At 32.4% G+C, this 25,157-nt stretch overlaps 1 protein-coding gene across 1 annotated transcript in view; it reads left to right on the top strand.

Annotated features, from left to right (window-relative positions):
* Window positions 1-25,157, top strand: part of Dtwd2 (DTW domain containing 2) — a 142,120-nt gene that overhangs the window by 15,304 nt on the left and 101,659 nt on the right. The window contains exons 2-4 of the mRNA XM_027941116.2: window positions 11,144-11,234; window positions 14,314-14,408; window positions 14,741-14,933. Coding sequence (XP_027796917.2) covers window positions 11,144-11,234; window positions 14,314-14,408; window positions 14,741-14,933 — 379 coding nt within the window. The remainder of the gene's footprint in view (window positions 1-11,143; window positions 11,235-14,313; window positions 14,409-14,740; window positions 14,934-25,157) is intronic.

Raw genomic sequence — 25,157 nt, 5'->3', positions numbered from 1 at the left:
TGAACTCATCGTCCAATGCCATTGCTCGGCTCCCCTGACATGACCTGACAGCCCACTGCTGAAAGCAGGCACCTCTATCTTGGGTCACCTTCATCACCATCTTTGGGGGGGGGACACCCAGTTTGGAACTCTAGCTGGCCAGGTACCCAGTTTCTAACTCCCCTCTCCTCAGCAGTCTTGCTACACCAGCACAATGACACCCTGGTTACCTTCACCATTCTGAGGGCGGAGACCAGCTAACAACAGACAACCCCACCTATTGGATGAGAAGGGAAGCAGGAAAGATATAGATTTCCAAACAAAATAATCCTGTTTTTTCCTTCAAGATTTTTTTCTCCTCTCTCTCTCTCTATTCTCTCGCCCTCACATCCCCAACATATGCAAAACCAAGTATTTTGCATGAATTAAGATTTTGAGGACTGGGACTTCTGAATAGTATATTACAGCTGTGTTGTATATTCTTTTTTTTCTTTTATCCCACCAATTTCTACTATTTTAACATTTTTTCTTAATATATAGTATGTGTTTGTTTTATGTACTCTACTGTCTTCCCACTTTCTTGTAAACCCAAAATTACTTCCATTCCCTTCTTCTGCTACTAATCTTCCTCTCTAGATTTCTCTTTCACACTTCCTAAGATACATTAACTCTATGTCCTCATCTCCTATCTCCTCAGCATTTCATCCTACTCCTTACCCCTAGTCCTTTGTCCACCATCAGGAACTGTAAACCCTTTTGCAAACCTGATGCATTGTAGATGGTAATTCAGTTCACCATTTCTATATACTGTGCCTAAACTATAAACATCTTAATAGCAAACATTTGTTTTTAGGGTGTATACTGTTATATTAGGATCTGATAATATTGTCCTTCACCTGAAAGGTGAGGTATTGGATCCCTACAAGGGCACTATAAGCCTCTAAGGTATAAACAGTAACACCTCAGATCCACAGTGCTAGAAGGGAAGACATACAAGCAATATGAAAAGACAAGGGAAGAAAGTGCCCCAAACATATTAAGATGCCACATTATAAGAATCCATGGCCAGCTCAGCAGAAGAAATTACAGAGAAGGAGTTCAGGATGTACATGTTTAAAATGTTCTGCGAATTAAAGGATGATATAAGAGAGCAAATACAGGCTGAAAAAGATCATTTTGACAAAGAGCTACATAAACAAAGCAAAAGATTGCATCAATACGGAGATAGAGGTTCTAAAACAAACAAACAAACAAACAAACACATCCTTGAAATGAAAGAAACAATAAACCAAATTAAAAGTTTAATTGAAAGCATCACCAACAGATTAGGCCAGTTGGAAGACAGGACCTCAGACCATGAAGTCAATATAATCTTGAAAAGAATGTAGACTACACAGTGAAAATGGTAAGAAACCATGAGCAGAACATTAAAAAAATATGGTATATCATGAAAAAGACCAAATTTAAGAGTTATTGGATAGAGGAAGGCATAGAGTTCCAAACCAAAGGAATAGGCAATCTATTCAATGAAAGAATTTCAGAAAATTTTCCAAACATGAAGAATGAATTGGAAAACCAAATTCAAGAGGCTTACAGGATGCCAAATGTACAAAATCACAACAGATCCACACCAAGATACATTATAATGAAAATGTCTATAGAATAAAGAGAGAATATTAAAAGCCACGAGAGAAAGGAATCAGATTACATATAGGGGGCATATGAATTTATTATTGTTATGTTAAGGAATCAGGTTACATATACACATACAATTAGATTGTATGCAGATTTTTTAACCCAGACCCTGTAAGCTGGAAGATCCTGGAACAACTTATATCAAGTCCTGAAAGAAAATGGATGCCAACCAAGAATCTTATATTTAGCAAAATTAAGCTTTAGATTTGATGATGAAATGAAAACTTTCCATGATAAATAATAGTTAAAATAATTTACACTATTGAAGGAGAAACCAAGTTAAGTAAAATATCAAAAGTAAACAAAAATGGCTGGGAATACAAATCATATCTCAATAATAACCCTGAATGTTAATGGCCTAAACTCACCAATCAAAAGACATAGACTGGCAGATTGGATTAAAACAAAAGACCCAACAATATGCTGCCTCCAAGAGACTTATCTCATAGGAAAAGACATCCACAGACTGAGGGTGAAAGGTTGGGAAAAATCATACCACTCACATGGACTGCAGAAGCAAGCAGGGGTTTCCATCCTCATATCAAATAAAGTAGACGTCAAGCCAAAGTTAATCAAAAGGGATAAACAAGGACATTTCATACTGCTTAAGGGAACCATTCACCAACAAGACATAACAGTAATAAATTTATACGCCCCAAACAGTGGAGCCTCTATCTATGTTGATCAAACAAACTCTTTTCAAGTACAAGAGTCAAATAGACCAGAACACAATAATTCTCGGTGACTTTAACACACCTCTTTCACACTGGATAATCATCCAAACCAAAACTCAATAAAGAAACTATAGAACTCAATAATACAACCAATAATTTATACTGATAGGTATAGAATATATCATACTTCAATGAATGAATACACATTTTTTTCTCAGCAGCACATGATCCTTCTCTAAAATAGACCATATATTATGTCACAAAACAACTCTTAGTAAATATAAAAAAGTAGAGATACTACCTTTCATCCTATCCGATCATAATGGAATGAAATTAGAAATCACTGAGCAATTGGACAGATGAAAGAAAGTAAAGGGATACACATAGGAAAAGAAGAGCTCAAACTAGCAGTATTTGCCGATGATATGATTCTATACCTATTAGACCCAAAAAATTCTACTAGAAAACTGCTAGAACTAGTAAATGAATTCGGCAAAGTAGCAGGATACAAAATTAACACCCATAAATCAAAGGAATTTCTTTATATCAGGGACAAATTCTCTGAAAGGGAAACTAGGAAAACTGCCCCATTTATAATAGCCTCAAAAAAAAAAAAAGAAAAAAGAAAAAACTTGTGAATCAATCTAACAAAAGAGATGAAAGACCTCTACAGCAAAAATTACAGAATGCTAAAGAAAGAAATTAAAGAAGACCTTAGCACATGGAAAGATCTCTCTTGTTCTTGCATAGGCAGAATTAATATTGTAAAATGACCATACTACCCAAAGCATTATACAAATTTAATGCAATTCTAATCAAAATCCCAATAACATTCCTCATAGAAATAGAAAAAGCAGTCATGAAATTCATCTGGAAAAATAAGAGACCCAGAATAGCTAAAGCAATCCTTAGTAAGAAAGAGCGAAGCAGGTGGCATCACTATACCAGACCTTAAACTATTCTACAGTGCAGTCATAACAAAAACAGCATGGTATTGGTACCCAAGTAGACTGATAGACCAATGGTACAGAATAGAGGACACAGAGACTAACCCACATAATTATACTTATCTTATATTAGACAGAGGCACCAAAAACATACACTGGAGAAAAGATAGCCTCTTCAACAAATGGTGCTTGGAAAACTGGAAATCCATATGCAACAAAATGAAATGAAACCCCTCTCTCTCAAGGACCTAGGAATTAAGTCAGAGACATTGCATCTAATAGAACAAAAAGTAGGTCCCAAACCTCCATCATATCAGATTAGGCCCCTACTTCCTTAATAAGACTCCTAAAGCACAAGAATTAAAATCAAGAATTAATAAGTTGGATGATTCAAACTAAAAAGCTTCTTCTCAGCAAAAGAAACAATCAGTGAGGTGAATAGAGAACCTAAAGCTTGGAAGCAAATTTTTACCACTTTCACATCAGGTGGAGTACTAATATCTAGGGTATATAAAGTACTCAAAAAGCTACCCCCCCCCAAATAACCCAATCAATAAATGGGCCAAGGAACTGAACAGACACTTCTCAGAAGGTGATATACAGTCAATCAACAAATATATGAAAAAATGTTCAACATCTCTAGCAATTAGAGAAATGCAAATCAAAACTGCTTTAAGATTTCATCTCACTCCAGTCAGAATGGCAGCTATTAAGAATACTAACAAACAATAAGTGTTCTCAAGGATGTGGGGGAAAAGGTACACTCATACATTGCTAGTGGGAGTGCAAAATGGTGCAGCCAATATGGAAAGCAATTTGGAGATTCTTTAGAAAACTGGGAATAGAACCACCATTTGATCCAGCTATCTCACTCCTTAGTCTATACCCAAAGGACTTAAAAACAGCATTCTACAGGGACACAGCCACATCAATATTTATTGCAGCACAATTCACAATAGCTAAATTGTGGAAGCAACCTAGATGCCCTTCAGTAGAAGAATGAATAAAGAAAATGTGGTATATATACACAATGGAATATTACTCAGCAATAAACGAGATTAAAATCATGGCATTTTCAGGTAAATGGATGGAGTTGGAGAATATATTGCTAAGTGAAGTTAGCCAATCCCCCCAAAACAAATACTGAACGTTTTCTCTGATAGAAGGAGGCTGATTGATAGTGGGGTTGGGAGGGGTAGCATGGGCAGATTAGATGAACACTAGATAGGCAAAGGGGAGAGAGGGGAAAGGAGGGGGCAAGGCTGTAAAATAGATGGTGGAATGATATGGACATTATAACCCTAAGTACATTTATGAAGACATGAATGGTGTTAATGTACTTTGTATACAACCCAAAATATGAAAAATTGTTCTTTATATGTGAATTGTAATGCATTCTGCTTTCTATATAACAAATTAGAATAAAATATTAAAATAATATTTCATTGAACATTAAGTGTGTATGTGATGTGGAATTAATAAAATGTATTGTAAAGGCATGTTCTATAAACAACTGTATTCCAGCTCTATCTTTTTTTTTTTTTTTGGAGGGAAAATTATTTAACCTCTCTAAGTCTTAGTTTCTTCATCTGTAAAGTAGGACAATGATACTATCCCCCTTTGACAGAGAATTAAATGAAGATAAAGCATTTAGCATAGTTTGTCACCTAAAAGTATATAATAAATGTTAAGATCTTCCTCTTTACTTTTTCTCCTGCCAGTCTTCCTCCTCCTCCTTTTCTCCTTTCCTTGCCTTTTTCCTCTTCTTTTCCCTTCTGTGAAATATCATGACTATTTATGAAGTTGGTGTGTTTTTTAATAATCCAACTTCTTCACTATTAGGGTAGTTTTTCTATAGGCAAGTTAATAATTTTATATGTGTTAATGCTGCAGGTCACCAGAAATAAATTGCCTCATGATGGAGATTTTTTTCATCCTGAGACTTTCAGTAATATTCACTTATCAGCTGTACATAAATATCGGATTGGTGAAATTTGCTTTTTTTTGGCGGGGGGGGGGGGGAGGCCATCAAAATCCATGGATTATTCATAGCAATATTATATTCTTTTATGTATATACTAACCCCAACCTAAATCTTAATATATTTTCTCTATCTTTATGCCAAGGAAAATTCTCAATTCTTTTTATATTCTTTTGTGGGAATGGACATTTATATAACATTAAGCTAAATGCTCTCCCAATAAATTATCCACATAAATCTATATTTTAAAACACAGATAGTTCTTAGATATGGGAAGGGGATGAAATAATGAGCAAAATGAAAATGTTTATTAGTGTTATTTTCTGTAAAATACCTTTTTGATTTCTTGCTTATAAATATGTATATTCATGTTGTTCCCTTTCGCTGGCCAGTGGGTAAGCAGCATAGATTTCTGCTGTAGATCTTAATTTATAAACAAGCAAACAAACAAATAAATAAAGTTATAAAAGAAAGGCAATGTATATAATTAGGGTAAGATTTATAATTTATATGTAACTCAGTAGCAGAGCAAAAGGTTTAATCCTCAGCACTGCAAACAAAACAAAAACAAGGTAGTAAATCATGTGGGTATTCTTTATCCATTCACTCATTATTTATTCCATATCTAGTTCCCAGTAATGTACAGTTAGGATCGCATGGAATGATGAAGAAATTGTTTCTGCTGGGATTCTAGTGAATTAAATGTTAGAGAAAAATTACTAAGTAGTAAATCATAGGATAAATGAATATACCTGATGATGGTAAGATTCTCAGTTGATTTGTCATTTTTCATTACAGTTTTTTTAGCTGCTGAATATGGTCATCTCTCTGGATGCAAGAATTTTGGTCAGCAGACATCTGGCATCTCTGAAGATTTCTTTAATTAGAATAACACTCACAGAAACTTTCCTTAATTATAGATCCAGTATAAGAACAAGCTTATTTCCAGGCCAGTAGTAAAGATTATTTTGATGACATACCACAATTGAATAAAAATAGTAGGCTACATTTCTAATATGTATACTTGTATTTATAATTACATGCATTTATTACATACTGATGATGTGGCTTATATAAAAAATAGATACTAAGAAGGAATAAATGATGATGAAATAAATGATTTAAAGTGCTAAATAATCATAGTATTATGTATTATTATTATTATTATTATTATTCTTAGTGACTTCAAAGCACTGTGAAGGTAGTGGCATAAAGCACTGGTTTTGATTCTCAGCACCACATAAAAATAAATAAACAAATAAATACATAAAGTTATAAAAAAAGCACTATATATAATTAGGGTAAGATTCATTGTTAGCAGCAGAAAGATATGAATCTACAGTTTAGATGATCTTGCTGATTTCTCCACTGCTCTAGTCATGCTTTCTAGGGCACAGGTCTCTGAAACTCTCATCTAAAGATATTTATTGTTGTTATAAAATTACTACCTATTTTACAACAGTGATTTTTTTTCCTTTTAAGTCTGTCTTTCCTTCACTCCTGAAGTCAGTTGTAAGATAAATTTATGAATCTAATTTAAAATAAATTGGGAGTGGTATATTGTTATTTTTACATGAAGCAGTCAAACATGGAAGACGTTACCTACTTTTCTTTGACTTGTGAAGTGAAAATTCATTATAATATTATATTAACAATTTATGAAGATCTTTCTTTTTTCATTGGTTATGATGAGTAAGTAATTTCAGAAATTTAAAAATTAGCATTTATCTTAAGGATCATCTTGGTTTCTTTAAAAGACAGCAGAGGGCACTGTGGTATTTTCTTTTCCAAAGCCTATTAAAAATAGAAAGCTGTTGCCATTTTTATGTGTAATGCAGTGTAGATATTCAACTAACCCAATGAAAAAGCATACAACTTTTTGTTCTTTGTCTTTTCACTTTGTTGGGATTATAAAAATTTATTGCATCCTGGAAAATTTGAGATGCACTATTTTTCTGGGTTCTACATTTGCTTTTGTTGAGTGGATAAAAGAAATCCTTTAAAGTAGTAATTATGCATCTAATTACTAATCTTTAAAGTTTATGTGAGATTATCTTGGCTAAAATCAGTACTTATGAGGAAAAATCTTTCAGTGAATATTATGTATGAAATTTAAGCTTTACAAAGATGATTTATTTTATATATATATTTTTTAGTTGTTGATGGACCTTCATTTTATTCATTTATTTATAAGTGGTGCTGAGAATTGAACCCAGTGCCTCACACATGATAGATAAGCACTCTGCTACTGAGCCACAACCCCAGTCCACAAAGATGATTTTGTGGGTCCCAGCATCTCTAGTTGTATGTCAGATATAATTTTATTATCCCACAGGCTGTCAAAGAGTGCATGTTCAGAGTGACAGATTACCCTTGTATTGGGTACAAGGCAAGTCAATCTTATTCATTTCTACATATTTAATGAGAAAAGAAGAAAAAAACTTACTTTATAAAATTCCCTTAGGGAAATTGTTTGAAGCTTCCATTATATTTTAAGAATATAATTAGCATTAATTGTGTTGTATAGATTTTGAATAACATAAACTCTAGTGAGTAGAAAAACATTATTTAAAATACATTTATAACCCTGTAAATGTAGTGGATGGAAAACCTCAGTTCTTATTTTGGCCATTCTGTTATAAATTAGCTCAAAAACTAGACATTGATGATTACATTTTTATATTTGCTTGTATTTAGTAATTATTCCCTAGAACGTTCTTGGTGTCTCATTGTTAGTAGTTTTATGAAGAAGTACTTTGGAAATGTGGGACATGCCCAAGACAATGACATTGTCAGTGACACATTTTGGTAGTTATTCATCAACCCTCTATCTACTGACCAGTTTTTGTTTCTTTAGATTTCTTTTTAACTCCTTAGAACTATAGAAAATTGTAAAAAAAAAAAAAAAAAAAAAAAAGAACTATAGAAATCCTAGAAGTAACTTAATTTTTATTTTAGAATGAATGCTCTTTATTTACTGATAGTCTGTTTAGGTGTGAAGTTTGTGATTGTTAGTTACCTGTCAAATATAATAGTTCATAGGAGGCAAAGAGTGTTCAGAAAATTCTTTCTGGCAGAGTGAGAACAAATAAGCTCCATAATAGCAGGAGTCTTTGCTTATTGTCTCAAGCACTTAATGTCAGGCATGTGGTTAGATGTATAGTAAATATTAGAATAAAAATTTGTTGCATTTAAAGTCATTTAGTCTGTTTTCCATTTGTAATATTTAAAACTTTGAGTTGTGTTTGGGTGTTGGGTGATATTTTTGTTCTTTGAAAAAAGATTCTAGAATGAGGTTAGCAATTACTCTGCACTTATTTACTAGTTTAGTAAGAGATGGTTTAATAGTTGGAGACCTGTTCACTATGATAATGCATGCAGAGCATGTAGAGGAGGAAAGCATGAGAAGGATTAATATTAAGGTAACAAGCACAAGTTCTGGTTATAAAGTAACTTGCTAAATATGAAGTTGAAAAAATAAAGTGTTTTAAAGAATTATAATTTTATTATAGTAATTTTAATTAAAATTAGGTTAATAAAAGAGATATGCTTTAGAGAAAATAGGTAATGATATTTTATGAAAATATCAAAACATTAGCCAAAGCTATTAATTTTAGCTTAAATCACATTTAACACTGTTACACATAAAGTGCTTGTGTTTTTCTTTAGTAAATATTTTCTTCAGCAAATAATTTTGCCTCTTATAGACTGTCACTTGTTAAAATGATTACAAAATATAATAGGGAAACCTTACAGTCTGGATTTCATTTATATTACAAACTAATTGCGCAAGTGCTATAGAGAACATGGAAGAGAGATCAAAATTTGTTATGGAAGAAAATAAAAGTGTAGGATAGGAAATTGTGTTGTAGGAGAAATGCATCCCAATGTGAAGGTAAGAGGGAATGTAGAGATATTCCTTCCTGTGTTCAACAATGTTTTTGAGAGCCTACTCTACTAATGCTAGGAATATAGCAGCGAGAAAGGTAGGCCAATTTCTTGTTCTCCTGTAACATACATTGCAGGAAAGAGAACATACATCCTGATGATATAATGCCAAATAATGATAACATTATGAAGAAAAATCAGGGTAAAGAGATTGAGGGTAATAGTGGGAGAAGAGACACTATTTTAGAAAGGGGCATTGGTGCAAAGACCACAAAATGCATTAAACTCTGTAGATATCTGGGATAGGATGCCAAGCAAAGCACCTGGCAGCAGGTGCTTAACAAAACTATAGATCACATATGTTGCCAGAAATATAACATATAGGACAAAAGCAACAGCTTGCATTGGAGCAGCCTTGGTTCTTTTCTCTTGTGGCAGTCTAGCATAGAGGTCCATGAGTTGGAAGATGATTTTCCACACTGATCAGTAATGGGAACCTACATTGCTATTTTCCAGGAGCCAGTATCTCCTGTAACTCTCTAGCAAATTTCTAGGGTCCTAATTTAGGGAAGCTTAAAGTAAGGTATCCCCATCACTTTATAATTCTCCAGTTTATATGTTGTCTACCAGTTGGATCATTTTAATCACATACAGTGTTGCTTAGCAATACAGTTGTCAGATAGCCAGGGTAACAGAACTAGTTAATTAGTGAAGGTCATATTTTCATGTAGAGGAAAATGGTCTGGTTAATTTCTTTGCCCACAGCTTTGTAGTTTGTTTTTCTTTTCACTACTGCTCACAAAAATTTATTAGGCTTTGCCAGTCCTCAGGTGCATGTATGGGTAAGTTGGAAGGATTTAGATACGAATGAATTCAAAGTTACTTAAATTAAAAAAAAATTCACTTGGGTGGACATCTCTAGTGACTTGCATTTCAAACTGGTCTTTTTGTCTTTCATGACCTTATTCTTCCCCCATAGGCAACATCAGCACCATCCAGGAACTTATTAGAGATGTAAATTCCCAGACTTACTGTATTTGAAGCTCTAAAGGTGTGAGACTCAGCAGTCTAATGTGCCCTCTAGGTGATTCTGATATAAGCTGAAGTTTGAGAAAGACTACCCTGGATGATACAAACTTAAATGAAAAGCATGTTCTTAGAGGGTTCATTGTCTGAAAGAGAAAAGCATATATGAAAATAAAATAAATCATAAGGGTAGTCAAGTTTTAAAATAGAAATATAAGTAGAAGCATAAAGGAAATATATATGACTATAATTAAAGTGAATTCAAAAATTCTGGGAGTAAGAGAAATTTGTAAATAAGAGGAGAGAGGAATGTTTTACAGCATGAACAGAATTGTTCTGCTTAGATACTGTACTTAAAAATGTTCTAAATATTGCAGAGATTTGTGGATTAAATCAGTGTTAGTGGTGTGGGCTAAGAATTTAACCAACTTCAGACAATCAACTTTTAATAGAATTTTAGAGCACAGTTGGTAAATATTAATGGTTTTAAGATATTGAGATAACTTGATTTCTATAGAGTTATATTTAATTATTTAGATTTTTCAAAACTACATTTTAAAAGGCCATAATGTTTCAGTTCAATTTATTATTTAAAAAATTAGTCTCATTGGACCTTTTTACTGAGGCCATTAAGGGTAAATTTAGCGTGAAAGTTAGAAAAAGTGTTTCTTCATAAATAAAAGTCCATGGTGACTTAAAAGTATTCGTTCACTAAGAAGACTCTTTGAGGTACTTTAATTTGTATGAATGATAAAGAATTTACATAAATCTCTTCCCAATTTTCATGTCTAAAGACTGAGTAATTAAGTTTATTCTTGGTGTTTCATTTTGAAAAGACTACAGCTTTAGCAAACCTCTTTATATAACATAGTGGGATTATGTTTAAGTATTAGGATATCGTCATATCATTATATTTTACAAATTTACAGGTTGTTTTCTTTTTTGCTCTTTAGCCGACCTCAGAAAGTATGTTTGTGTCCATTTCTACCAGTACACCCTCTGCACATCTCTACCCATTTGTACATAATTCAGCATCCAGCAGAGGTAAGATTTTATAAACCATACTATTTCAGATAGAATATGAGTGCACAAGAGGAAACACAGAGATACTCATCCCTCCCAGCTTTTTAGCATTTCAAGAAGAAGTAGTTGATAAATGCTTACTTTTTTTGAAGAAATTTTTTTATATATTATATGATAATATAGAATCAAGTGCTTTAGAAACATGTTTCATAAAATGGTTTTATTAGTGTATACATTTAGAACTCCAACAACTTTTGTATGAAGAAAAATGTAATTTTGTAAGTAAAGAGCTAAGAAAATCTTTCCTTTAAAAATTTTGGTCATAGCTTATGTTTCTTCATGTCTTTTCTTGCTAAAGTAGAAGTAGCTTTGGCATTCTAGTCATACAAAGTAAAAAAGTAGAAGTAGCTTTGGCATTTTAGTCATACAGAGTAAAAAAGTAAAAAAAATCTTTAGTTTCTTCAAGATGAATAGAGCAAATTTATATTTTATAATATGTGTGATATATTTAAAGATGTTTAATTAATTTTTTTATTCTGGTTACAATTATATTGTGCCATTGTATATATATGTTTTTAACCTTTGATTAACTACAGTAATGAGAGGGGAGGGAAGGAGATTATAGGAAGCTTTTAATTAGTTAATACAAAATTACTCATTGCATAGTATGAATGAATTTAATATAAACTGAAGCTTAAACTGAGTTTGTAGGAAGTCAGGACATCTTAAATTCAATCTGGCTTTTACAGAAGGAATTATTATGTAGTTCTAGACATAAGATGGCTTTTAAAATGTAGGTGTTTTCATTAACTGGTGGAAATTTTAATATATTTCAAATCTCTTAAATTTTTTTTAACCATAGTTAATCCACAGTTTAGATGATCCATCCAAAATAGTGCATGCTACATATGTATTGTATGCATACACAAATATCCCCATATTGCTTTTCTTTATCAACAAAGTAACTTTTCAGTCTTTCTGTAATTTAGTAATTCCGGGCTGCCTATGTTTATCTTCAGGACACTATTTTTGGTAAAAAGATGTCAATTTGATGAATGTCCCATAAAAAAGTGAGTAAAAAGCATTTGGATAGGCTCAGAAGGGGGCTTTGGGAAAAGAAGACTTGATGGAGATTATATAGAGGTGATAGGATAGAGCATTTTTAAGAGCAGGTATATATGTATGTAGAAAATGACTTTAGAAAGTGACTAAATCTATGTCAAAAACTCACAGTGATGTTAAGGAGGAAAGTGTGTTATGAAATAACAGTTAAACATCTGTCTTAACAGGATTTAAGATAGAATTCTTGTGGTAACAAGACAGGTGGTTCCCAATGTTGAAGGCTAGAATATTGGAAAAAAATCACTGATGATGGCTAAATGAATGGAATTTTCAGAATCAGTCACTAGATTTCTCCTCTTCAAAGTTATTTGGTTCTGTTTCCATTCTCTCTATTCTTTGGAAGCAAGGCTATAATTCTAGTCCACATTGAAATGGGAGGGAGACAGCTTCACTTTTTGGAGTGGGGAGTATTTACATTTATTATTTGGAATTGTACTGTAAGGAAGATTTGTTTTTTTCTCCCCTATTTACTTATTTATTCAATCATTTATATCATTCTAGTCCATATTACACTTTGCTTTATAGTCGAATACTATGTTATTTATTTATTTTTTCAAATTGTTCCATTTTGAGCATCAGGAGCTCTTTTTTTTAAACTTTTTTATTTATATATGACAGTGGAATGCATCATAATTCTTATTATACATATAGAGCACATTTTTTTCATGCCTCTAGTTGTATACAAAGTATATTCACACCAATTTGTGTCTTCATACATGTACTTTGGATAATAATGATCATCACATTCCACCATCATTTTTAACCCCATGCCCCCTCCCTTCCCCTCCAACCCCTCTGCCCTATCTAGAGTTTGTCTATTTCTCCCATGCTCCCTCTCCCTATTCCACTATGAATCAGTCCCCTTATATCAAAGAAAACATTCGGCATTTGGTGTTTTGGACTTGGCTAACTTCACTTAGCATTATCTTCTCTAACTCCATCCATTTACCTGCAAATGCCATGATTTTATTCTCTTTTATTGCTGAGTAATATTCCATTGTGTATATATGCCACATTTTTTTATCCATTCATCTAATTTAAGGGCATCTAAGTTGGTTCCACAGTTTAGCTGTTGTGAATTGTGCTGCTATAAACATTGATGTGGCTATGTCCCTGTAGTATGTTGTTTTTAAGTCCTTTGTGTATAGACCAAGGAGACGGATAGCTGGGTCAAATGGTGGTTCCATTCCCAATTGTCCAAGAAATCTCCATACTGCTTTCTATATTGGCTGCACCAATTTGCAGTCAGAGCATCTGGAACTCTTTAAGATGGGCTTCTGTGACCATTTGGTATGCCCCATTGTTTTGTTTTTTGAGTATTTTCTTGCTGTCCAGTCATAAAGATCTGGGCAGTTATGTTCAAGCTGATATAGTACAGAATGTAGTTATTATTGAAATTAAATCCTTGCCAAAAAAAAATTCAGTTTATCTAAACACAAATTTATGTTTTTCATAATCCTATTATATAGATTGATATTATTTTATTGGATAAGTAAACCTATGAACATATCTACATAGAATAAAAACATATCTACATACATTAAAAAGATACACTTATATTATGCTAAGTGCTGATATATCAGAGAAATTTTTACCTCTTATTAAACTGTGGTCTGTAGTAAAAGATTTATGAGAATTATATGTAAAGTTATAAATCAAATGTTCATAATTAAAAAAACTTTTTTTGTTATTTTAGTTATAGATGGACATATTACCTTTATTTTTATTTATTTATTCTTATGTGGTACTGAGCTCAAACCCAGGGCCTCATGTGTGTTAGGTAAGCACTCTACCATGGAGCTACAATCCAGACCATAGTTTTTTTTTTGTAGTACTGGGAATAGAAACCAGGGCCTTATGCATACTAAGCAAGTTTTCTACCATTGAGCTCTAGCCTCAGCCCCTGCCTCATTATAAATGTTTTAAAAGTGTGTTTAAGTAAAAAAATCTATGTCTCCATTAATTTTTTTCATTAAAGGAAAACAAAGTGTTGCGGACAGTTCCTCTCCTAGCAGCATGCCTCCCCCAGGACAAGTGTAAAGTAAAGATTGGTCGTCGCTTTAGTGAAGAAAGGTAAATGAATTTTAGGGCAATTTAAGATGTTTCTTTTCTACACAGATCTTTCTTTGGGAGAGTTAAAATTATGCCCTTGGCAATTGGATAGAAAAGTCTAGATGGAGAAGAGTAGTGAAGATTGGGAGGCTGGTAGAATTGTGGCTAACGAATCAGTAGAGTACACAAAATTGTGAGACACTTAACCTATATTTTATGAACTAATTAGTATTTTTATTTGATTAGATAAATAACTAGGTAGAGAGGAACTTTTATTAGGAATTCAATATATATCATAAAACTTTTGTTTTCCCCACAGCTAATAAAGATAATTTAAATATATTGTTTTTTAGAGATGTTGAACTTTCAACTGTCTGCCGGAAGTCTAGTACATTAATATTATATCCAGGGGCTGAAGCTACAGATTTGGAAGAATTTATATTAGATTCTCCTGTTTATCCTTCTACAATCATCATCATTGATGGTACATGGAGCCAGGCTAAGGATATTTTCTATAAAAATTCCTTGTTCCGACTTCCTAAACAGGTAAAACTAGTGTTTTGACAGAAAATAAATACAAATGTATAATTATGTATATTATTTATATTTTCTGTGAAGCAATACATACATTTTAATATATTAATTTAGTGGCATTTATATGTGTTAATCTAGAGGAAAGTGGTAGAATTGATTACATGTGCTATGTGTATTTGAATACGTTTATGTGTGTGTATATATGCATGTATATATACATATATATGATTCCAAATTTGTCATCCCTTTTCAATTCCTATAGTCATATAGGAATATAGGCATTTGTATATTAAGAGTCTCGTATAATGACACATACCTGTAATCCCAGCAATTTGGGCTGCTGAGATAGGAGGATTGCAAGTTTGAGGCCAGCCTGGCAGTTTAGTGAGACGCTGTTTCTAAACAAAAAGGGTTAGGGATAAAGGTTAGTGGCCTAGTGCTTGGCTAGCATGCATGAGACCCTAGATTTGATCCTCATTACTAGGGGAAAAAAAAAAGTCTCTTAGACATTTAATCAGAGAAGTATTCCAGGATTATTTTTATGTATATATAATGTTTTTCATTAAGATTATACTTAAATACTTTAATTTACTCACTAAATTACCTGGTTCTCATTAGGAATGATTGAATTTTTTAATAGTGCTATTGTATTTTTTTATACTTTTATTTTATTTATTTTTTTGTGCTGCTGAGGATTGAACCCAGTGCTTCACATGTGCTAGGCAAGCACTCTACCACTGAGCCATAACAGCAGCCCAGGAATGACTAAATTTTTTAACAAAATACTTTTTGTTACTCATTATTATAATCACATGGTTTATTCTTTAATTTTTTGATGTAATTATTTATGATGATATATTTTCTAATATTGAGCCATTCAATTGTTCTTGGAATGAACTCTTTTGAGCTCATACTTTTTTGTGGTAATTATTCAAGCTTTTTACTTGTATTTGGATCTGTTTTCTTAATAACTTTTATATTTCTCTAAGGAATTCTGTTTTTCTTCTAAGTTAGTACATTAGTTGCTGTATACTAACATATATTCTTAAATAATTATTTTAATTTCTCTGGAATCTGTTTTTTGTTTTTAATCACACACACATACACTTGTGTGCACACACATACGAATAATTTTTCCATGAAGAGTTAGGAGAGGTTTCTTTATTTTTTGAGTTTTAAAAAGTGTAAGATTTCGGCTGGGGTTGTGGCTCAGTGTTAGAGCTCTTGCCTAGCACATGTGAGGCACTGGGTTCCATCCTCAGCACCAAATAAATAAATAAATAAAATAAAGTTATTATGTTCATCTACAATTAAAAAGTAAAATAAAAAGTAAGATTTTAGATAGTTTATAATGGCTACTTTATTTTCATTTCATTAATTTTTTTCTTTTTTTATTTGTTCCTTTTAGATATATATGACGGTAGAGAGTATTTTGACATATTATATACACATGGAGTATAACTTTTTCTAATTAGGATTCTGTTCTTGTGGTTGAACATGATGGGAATTACACTGATGGTATATTCATATATGAATGTAGGAAAGTTATGCCTGATTCATTCCAGTGTCTTTCCTGTTGTTATTCTCCCCTCCCTTCCCTTCATTCCCCTTCATTTAATCCACTGAACTTCTCTTCTCCCCATACCCTTTGTTGTTAACATTTGTATATCAGACAGAACAGTTAGCCTTTGGTTTTTTGGGATTGGCTTATTATTAATTTCTATCTTGGTCAGTTTTATTTTTAATTTTTAGTTTTATTTTTAATTGGCACAAAATAATTGTACATATTTATGTATGACATGTGATGTATTGATACATGTATACATTGTGTAATATTTAAACCAAGGTATTTAGCATATCCTTTACCTCAAACATTTGTTATTTTATTTCTTTGTGGTGAGAACATTCAAATCATTGTTATAGCTATTTTGAAATATACCATTCATTATTGTTGATTATTGTGCAATAAAGACCAGAATGTATTTCTGCTAACTGTAAATTTATTCATTGACATCTCTTCTCCCTCCTTCCATCTCTCTTTTCTTCCCCAGTCTCTGGTGACCACTACTTTACTGTCTGCTTCTATGACTTCAGCTGTTTTTAGATTCCATAGAGGAGTGTGATCATGTGGTATTTTCTCTCTGTGCCTGGCTTATATTGCTTATTTACCATGATTTCCACGTTCATTCATGTTGCTGCAAATTACACAATTTTGTTCTTTTTTTTTAATGGCTGAACAGTATCCCAAGAAACACACACACACACACACACACCATTTTCTTTATCCATTCATCTAATGATGGACTCTTTTATTACTTCCATATTTTGGCTATTATGAATAGTACTGCAGTGAACCTGGGAGTACAGATAACTTTCCAACATACAGATTTCCTTTCCTTTGGTTATAATAGGTAGTGGTGGTATTGCTGGATCACATGATAATTCTAATTTTAGTTTTTTTGCAGAGCCTCCATACTGTTTTCCATAATGGCTCTAGTAATTACATTTCCACCTAGTGTATAGGAGTAGCCTTCCCCCCATATACATACCAACATTTGTTACTTTTTGTCTTTTTGATAATAGCCATTCTTATTGAGGTGAGGTTACATCTGTTGTGATTTGCTGTTCTCCAGTTAGTGATCTTGGGCTTTTTTTCATGTACTTATTGTTCATTTGTACATCTTCTTTTCACAAATGTTATTTGGGAATTTTGACTGGATTCTTTTTTTGGAGTTGCTTAGTTTCCTTATATACTCTGGATATTAACTCCTTTTGTTAGATGCACCATTTGCAAATATTGTTTCTCATTCTATAGGTTATTTCTTCACTCTGTTGTTTCCTTTGATGTACAGAAGCTTTTCAGTTTGATGTAATCCTATTTGTCTATTTTTGCCTCTGTTTGTGCTTTTGAAATCTTATTCAGAAAATCTTTGTCCAGACCAATTTTGTGAAACATTTCCCCTGTTTTCATCTAGTAGTAGTTTTATAATTTTGGATCTTATATTTAAGTCTTTAATTCATTTTGAATTGCTTTTTGTATATGGCAAGAGATAGGGCATATTTTTATTTTTAATTTATAGGATGTACAGTTTTCCCAGCATCATTTAAGATTTGAACTTCAGGTATTGCTGTGGTCTGAATTTTGATCCTCCCTTATCACACTCATAAGTTGGAACCCCAACTCCCAATGTGATAGCATTTGGACATGGGGCTTTTGTGAGATAGTTAGGTCGTGAGCATGGAGCCCTCATGATGGAATTAGTGCCCTTAAAATAAGAGACATAAAATATGTATCTCTTTACCCTGTCCCTCTCTTTCTCTCTTCCATAAGAGGATACAGCAAGAAGACTTCATCTGCAAACTAGAAAGACAGCTCTCACTAGGACCTGGACCATACTGGTACCCCAATCAGATTTTCCAGCCTCCAGCACTGTGAGAAATAAATGTCTGTTGTTTAAGCCATCCAACTTTTTCTTTTTTTGGTGGTGGTTTTGGGGCCTGAACATGAGGTGCTTCACCAATGAGCTATATCCCCATCCCTTTTTATTTTGAAACTGGGTCTCACTAAGTTGCCCAGGCTGGCCTCAAACTCAAGATCCTCCTGCCTCCCAAGCAATTGGTATTTCAGGCATGTGCCTACCTCCAGCAAATCTGATCTTTTTATAATAACTAAGTTCCTTTGTTAAAGTTTCTAGTTCCTTCTTTAATGATAAAGAGAAGGAAGGCTGCAATATTTCTTCTTAGTTTAACTTTTCATTGCATCCTATCATTTTGGGTTGAACTGTTCTATCTATAGCATTGAAATAATTTATTATCTTGATTTCTTTTAATCTGTGGATTATCAATGAGTTCTTAATCACCAAGTATAATAATATTTTTTCTTTTATTTTTATTTCTGATTTTGTTAAATTATGATCAAGAACTTTGGATGCAGTATTTTGAATAAGTTTATGATTTCTGTGTGGAAAAATACATGATAGATTTTTGTTCATGTTCTATGAATATAAAAATATATAGTCTCTAGTCAATAAATATTTCATTATTGTTTTTAATTTTATTAACTGCATTTTATGCATTCTTTTTGGTATACTTGAGCTGTATATGCTGAAAAAATATGAATGAAAAACTTCGGTCCTTATGTATTTTTAATGATGTTATCTTTGAATTCCCAGTAGTTTTCATCTGCTCTGCTGTTGGTGCATACAAGCTATGCACTTAGTGAATAACAATGAAACCCTGACTTCTGAAGTTTTTATCTCAAGTTCTTTGATTCCCTTTGACCAAAATGCTGACATAGTTTTTAGATAATACTTAAATAAGTTCTAAACAGTTTTAGAAAGTCGCTGCTGAACTGAGTGCTTTGAATGGGCCAGTCCCAATTCCAAGTGCTTTATATATATTAATTAATTTACTGTTCCTTCAGATCCTATGAACTAATATCTGTTGAGGAAACATAGATAACAGCTGAGAAAACTGAGACACAGAGATCTTAAAACTTACTTTTTATTTTGTGTCTCTTTTATAGCTGCAATGTAAACTTGCTTAGTTTAGACCAAGGCTTGTGTTCTTAACCATACCAAGTTGTAAACTTTTATGTTGAAATAACTTGAAACTTACAGAAAAGTTTCAAGAATAGTAATTAAGTACCCTTGAATGTCAATGACAGACTGTATATAGAACAGCAGTCTTATAAGATTGTATCAGCCTAGTGACATCATGGCTGTCTTATGTGCATTCTTTGATATTTATGCACTGTTTACATTGATTTTTTTCTGTACTGAGGATTGAATGTAGGGCCTTGTGCATGCTAGGCAGGAGCTCACCACTGGGTATCTCACATATGCCAGCCTTCACACAGTGTTTATAAACAAAATAGTCTAATGATTCATTTTTCAGAATGAATTCCTATTGGTTAAGTGATGTATGAATGTATATAAATGGAAAAATAGATAAATTGAGTTGAAAAAGGTATTGGTTTTTGAAGTAAGTGTAGACTTATTTTTAGACATCGATACAATTGTAAAATGATACTGATAATTGTTATGGTTTTTACAGTGAGTTCTGAACTATCTTGTGTAACACTTAAAATTAGTTCATTTTAAACATTGTCTAAGTTTTGAAACATTACTCATTTATATGTGATGATTTTTAGTGTATGACAATATTCAGTTCATTAGTAGCCCTGTTTTCCAATTTTTTAGGAAGAAAAATTAATTTATTTTATTACATAATAGACATTGTTAGGGCCCTGCTTTAATAGACACAAATAAGTAAAAAAAAATGACTATTTAATGTGTAATTGACAGAAATTCAACTTTAACTAACTGAAACATGAAAGGAAGTATTATATAGGTCATATACCTGGGAAGCTCCAAGTAGCTAGAAATGTCTCAAGCTGTGCTAGATCTGGTTATCAAACAGCTCTGTTTTTGAGGTTTGCTTTCTTTTGTGTTAATCTGTTTTTCTCTTATGAATGGACTTCTCACCTTATATTGGAAGTTGTCTGTAGGATGCAGCAGATTAATCCTGTTTTAATTTGGCCTAATCCAAAGATGATTTCTCTTTCCCACAGTAGAATCCTGGATATCCCTTCAGTTAGGGTTGATGGAGAATGATATTAACAGAACTGCCTGAATTAGGAAGTTCCTCAGAGTACATGAGCTGTTGTTATCAGAAAGGTGACTTAAACAGGTGTCTGGGCAGACAACAGACTCTCTAGATACTATAGTCTGCTACATATTAATTGTTTATTTGAAATCAAGGTATATGCTTGCTTATACATTCCTTGGTTGAATTAAAGTTAGTGCTTCATATAAATTTTAAAATAATTATTTTATAGTGTTACAAAGCAAGAAATAAAATGAATTTTTGTCTAATTTTTCAAAATTTATAAACATTGTAGTAAAAATCAATTAGATTTTATTCCTAAATGCGATTTGTTATCTTTTTATCCCATTTTCAGTACACATATAACCTTACATCTGTTTTTTCATAGATTGGTCTTAGCTGTTGCTCTTAATTTAATTGACTCATTTGTTTCCATAATAGGATAAAAATTTTGCTCCAAATACATAAGTGAAAAATGTTGGAAAGAAAACAAAAATTAGCATCAAATATTAAAGTCTAGAGTGTTGTTCTTGTTTTAGGGGAGGGGATTGAACTGAGGGTCTTGGGCATGCTGGGTAAATGCTGTACCACTGAGGTACACCCTAGCCCTTCTTAATAAATTTTGTTTTGACAAAGGGTCTCACTGAAGTTGCCTAGGCTGGCCTTAAATTTGAAATCCTCCTGCTTCAGCCTTTCAAGTAGCGGGGATTATAGGGCCGTGCCACCACAGCTTGCTGTATTGCTTTCTTTATAGAAAAAAAAATATTTTTTTTCTTCTAATAAGCAAGTAACCATATGTGAACTTCATACTTACATAATTAAGGAATGAAAGAATTGTAATTCAAACCTATTAATTTAGCCTCCTTTTAATCTGGAGTTTGAACATATTCAGACCATTTGTCAGTGAATCTCTTCCCTCAGAGGAATGTAACACACGAGACTTTTGACATTTGCTAGAAATAAATCCAAGGTGAGTATGGAAATGTTTGCAGAGTCCCTGGCTTTCTTCATGAATATATTTCCACGGAGTATTTGCATATCCTTGCTTTGCTGCCTTAACGACATCTACTAAAGCGTAATTTCTCACTTGCTAAGCAGAGTACTATTGGGAGCACACATTGGATAAGGGATTTTCATGACAACTTTTTCTTTTGTCCACATATAGTTATTATGGACTAGTTTATGTTACATATTTGATCTCTTGCCAAATTCATTATTGTCCTTTTTGTTTCATACAAAACTATTTTCTTTTAATATTTCTATCAGCATTGGGGGGTTGGTTTACTTTTTAATACCCCTTTTTCCACATCAAAAGAAGGTTTTTATATTTTTTTCCCACTTTAACTGAGTTGATAATGTAAAAGATTCTGGAAAAGTAGAGAGCAGTGCTGCCTCATTGACATATAGATTTTGAGTAGCCTGTTGTACTAGGTGTTTGTTAAATGACTTCTGTATTGTAGTTTCCAGTATCATCCTTATATTAGTGCCATGGCAAAATACGTAATTGTAAAACTTTAGTGACCTTGTGATACAGCTAGAACAGTTGAATGTTAAATCCATAATACCAAAGGCCTCCCATATCAGTGATTTACTTTATAATTTATATACCATTGTTAAATTTGTTGACATATTTGTACTTTCTAGAGTTTTCTGGTTCATTTGTTATAGTGTTTTGTATTCTTCATAGGCAATCAGGGCGATTTCTGAACCTGTAGGTAGTATTTACATATAGAAGTGGAGTTAGCTTGAACACATTTGCGTTTATTTTGTTGTATGTGTCTAGGTGATAAATAGGATGTGGTAGGCACTATGGTATATATATATAAATAAAAACTTAAAAATGGTTATCAGAATTCTAGGCATGGAATTTCCTGTGCTTCTTCCATTTGTTCTTTATTCAGTTCTTAACTGTGATCTTACTTCTCTTATTGGGAGAAATTCTCAAATCCCTTGGCAAGTAATAATATAATTATATTAATTTTTGAACTGGAAGGAATCTTAAAGATTACTCCTCAGATTTCAAAAATGTGGAAGCTACCGACCAGCAATAAATGACCCAGTTAAATGGAGAATTTGTAGTAGAATCTGTATCTTCTGCATTCTAATTCAATATATTATACTTAATCTAGCATATTCTAATTTAAAAATCTGTATTTAATTTTATTTTAGAATTTACTGAAATTTGCGATTATATGTCACAAATCATTTGTTCTAATGTAGTTCCTTAAATTTAGGAATTTTTATTTTGAAATATAATAAATTGTGTAGAGATAAGTGTACAGTAGCAGAATGTGAAAGGATGTGCTCTGCTTTCCTTCTCAAACTGTGGTCCGTGGACCAGCAGTAGCATTGTATCATTTGGGAGCTAAGAAATGTATAATCTCAGTTCCCACCTCAGAACTACTAAAAAATTTCATTTTAACAAGATCACTAGGTGATGCTTTGAAGTAGGAAAGGAAACTGCACATTCCTGGTATGTGTGGTAATTTAGGAACTGTTAACTGTATAGGTATACCTAATGCCTGAACAGTTATTGTCTAATCTGAATATATGTGCCTGTTCTGATATCCAGGTAAGTAAATATTATGTGTGTTTTGGGTCTTAGTGTGTATATTTTTCTTTGCTCAACATACCTTTTATACAAACAGAGATATGATAAATTGTGGTATAAAGGTGTATTAAGAATTGTAATGCAAAAAAAAAATCAATAAGAGAGCTCAGGTATAATGGCATAATTTGCCATGAACATACTTTATATACAGAGTAATGAAAAATTGTGCTGTGAATGGATAATTATGAATGTAATGCATTCCACTATTGTCATGTATGAAATAAATAAATTAAAAAAAGGTAGGCTGCAGAAACTTCTAGAGTTTTGATGCAGAATCTTGGAGTTATAACTGTTTTGTATTTCTACAAAAGGACCTGCAATTCCAGGGCTGAAAGACCCATTTTGTATTGTGCTATTGTATAAGGCATAAAACACATCAACCATTTAAAAAAAAGGATTGATGCTTTTAATTTTTGGAAAAATACTTTTTGTTTAAGACTGTGTTGAGTATTTTTCTTTGCCCTTTACATTTTGAAAATGTGAAAAAATATAGAATAACTATAATATAGGAATTTTTTCTCTACATTGCAAATGATTTGAGATAAATTCTCCATTTTTTGTTTTTTAAAACATTAGCTTTATTGATATACAACTTATATACAATAAATTATCCATTTTAAACATGATTTGATGAATTCTGGCAAATGAATACAATTGAATCATTGTCATAATTGAGATATAGAGAATATTTCTATCTTGAAAAGTTCCCTTCATATAAAGCCAGTATTTTTTTCTGCAAAGAGGCATGTGTACCTATACAGTATTTGGATATATTAGCACTTAGAAAAGTAATTAACAGAGCAATATAAAATTTATTCTCTCTACATAAATGAAAAAAGAAAATAAACTCACATTGGATCAACTCTAACCATTTAAGACAGTATAAATTGTTTGCCTTATTCCTTGATATAGTTAAGAGTTCAGTGAATATAGTTATAAATTGTATCCTGGCCCATAAAACCTATTAGTATATAAAACCATAATATTTCTTGAATTTTCACTTTTATTGAAATACACAGTTCAGTAATTAATGAAATCATGTGATATCATTTTTTGATGCTAAAGAAGATAAAATTCAAAATACCTTTTTTTGGGGAGTACCGGGGATTGAACTCAGGGACACTTGACCACTGAGCCATGTCCCCAGGCTATTTTGTATTTTTTGTTACAAACAGGGTCTCACTGAGTTGCTTGGTGCCTTACTTTTTGCTGAGGCTGGCTTTGAACTCGTGATCCTCTCGCCTCAACCTCCGAAGCCGCTGCGATTATAGGCCTGTGCCACTGCACCCAGCTCAAAATATATTTTAAATTTAAAAATATCTTCTGAGATTTAGAAGGATGTGCATTTGCTTGACTTATTATTTATTTTTTGAATTTTTTTAATATTTATTTTTCAGTTTTGGCAGACACAACATCTTTATTTTATTTGTATGTGATGCTGAGGATTGAACCCAGCGCCATGCGCATGCCAGGTGAGCGCGCTACCGCTTGAGCCACATCCCCAGCCCACTTATTATTTTTTTAATATATTTTTTAGTTGTAGATGGACATAATACCTTTATTTTATTTATTTATTTTTACATGGTGCTGAGTATCAATCCCAGTGTTTCACATGTGCTAGGTGAGGGCTCTACCCCTGAGTCACAACCACAGCCCCAGCTTAACTTGTTTTTTGAAGCAAAGTAAAAGTAATTATCTCTGCTATCCTTCTAGATAGCATTCCACTGCCTGCCCCATATCTTTAGGTGTTGAGTTACAAGTATGTTATGTTTGCTTTTAACTTTTTTCCTGTATTCATGTGTACTGTATCAACATATATTAACAGATAGAGGATCTTTGATTTATTTCTTGAAATAAAAAAAATAAACAAGAAATAAGATGATAATACAATGTAAATTTATTCCCATATTTCCTTTCCATGGGAGTGTTTCTCCAGATGGATGCATATAGCTCTGTCTTAGTTGGCTTTTAGTCCTTTTGGGTTGCTCTGACTAGACTGGATGGTTTAAACAACAGAA

Source organism: Marmota flaviventris, chromosome 5 (assembly GCF_047511675.1).
Source record: "Marmota flaviventris isolate mMarFla1 chromosome 5, mMarFla1.hap1, whole genome shotgun sequence".
Classification (NCBI taxonomy): Eukaryota; Metazoa; Chordata; class Mammalia; order Rodentia; family Sciuridae; genus Marmota; species Marmota flaviventris.
The sequence above is the reverse complement of the archived record's forward strand: the minus strand, read 5'-3'. Positions and strand labels throughout refer to the sequence as shown.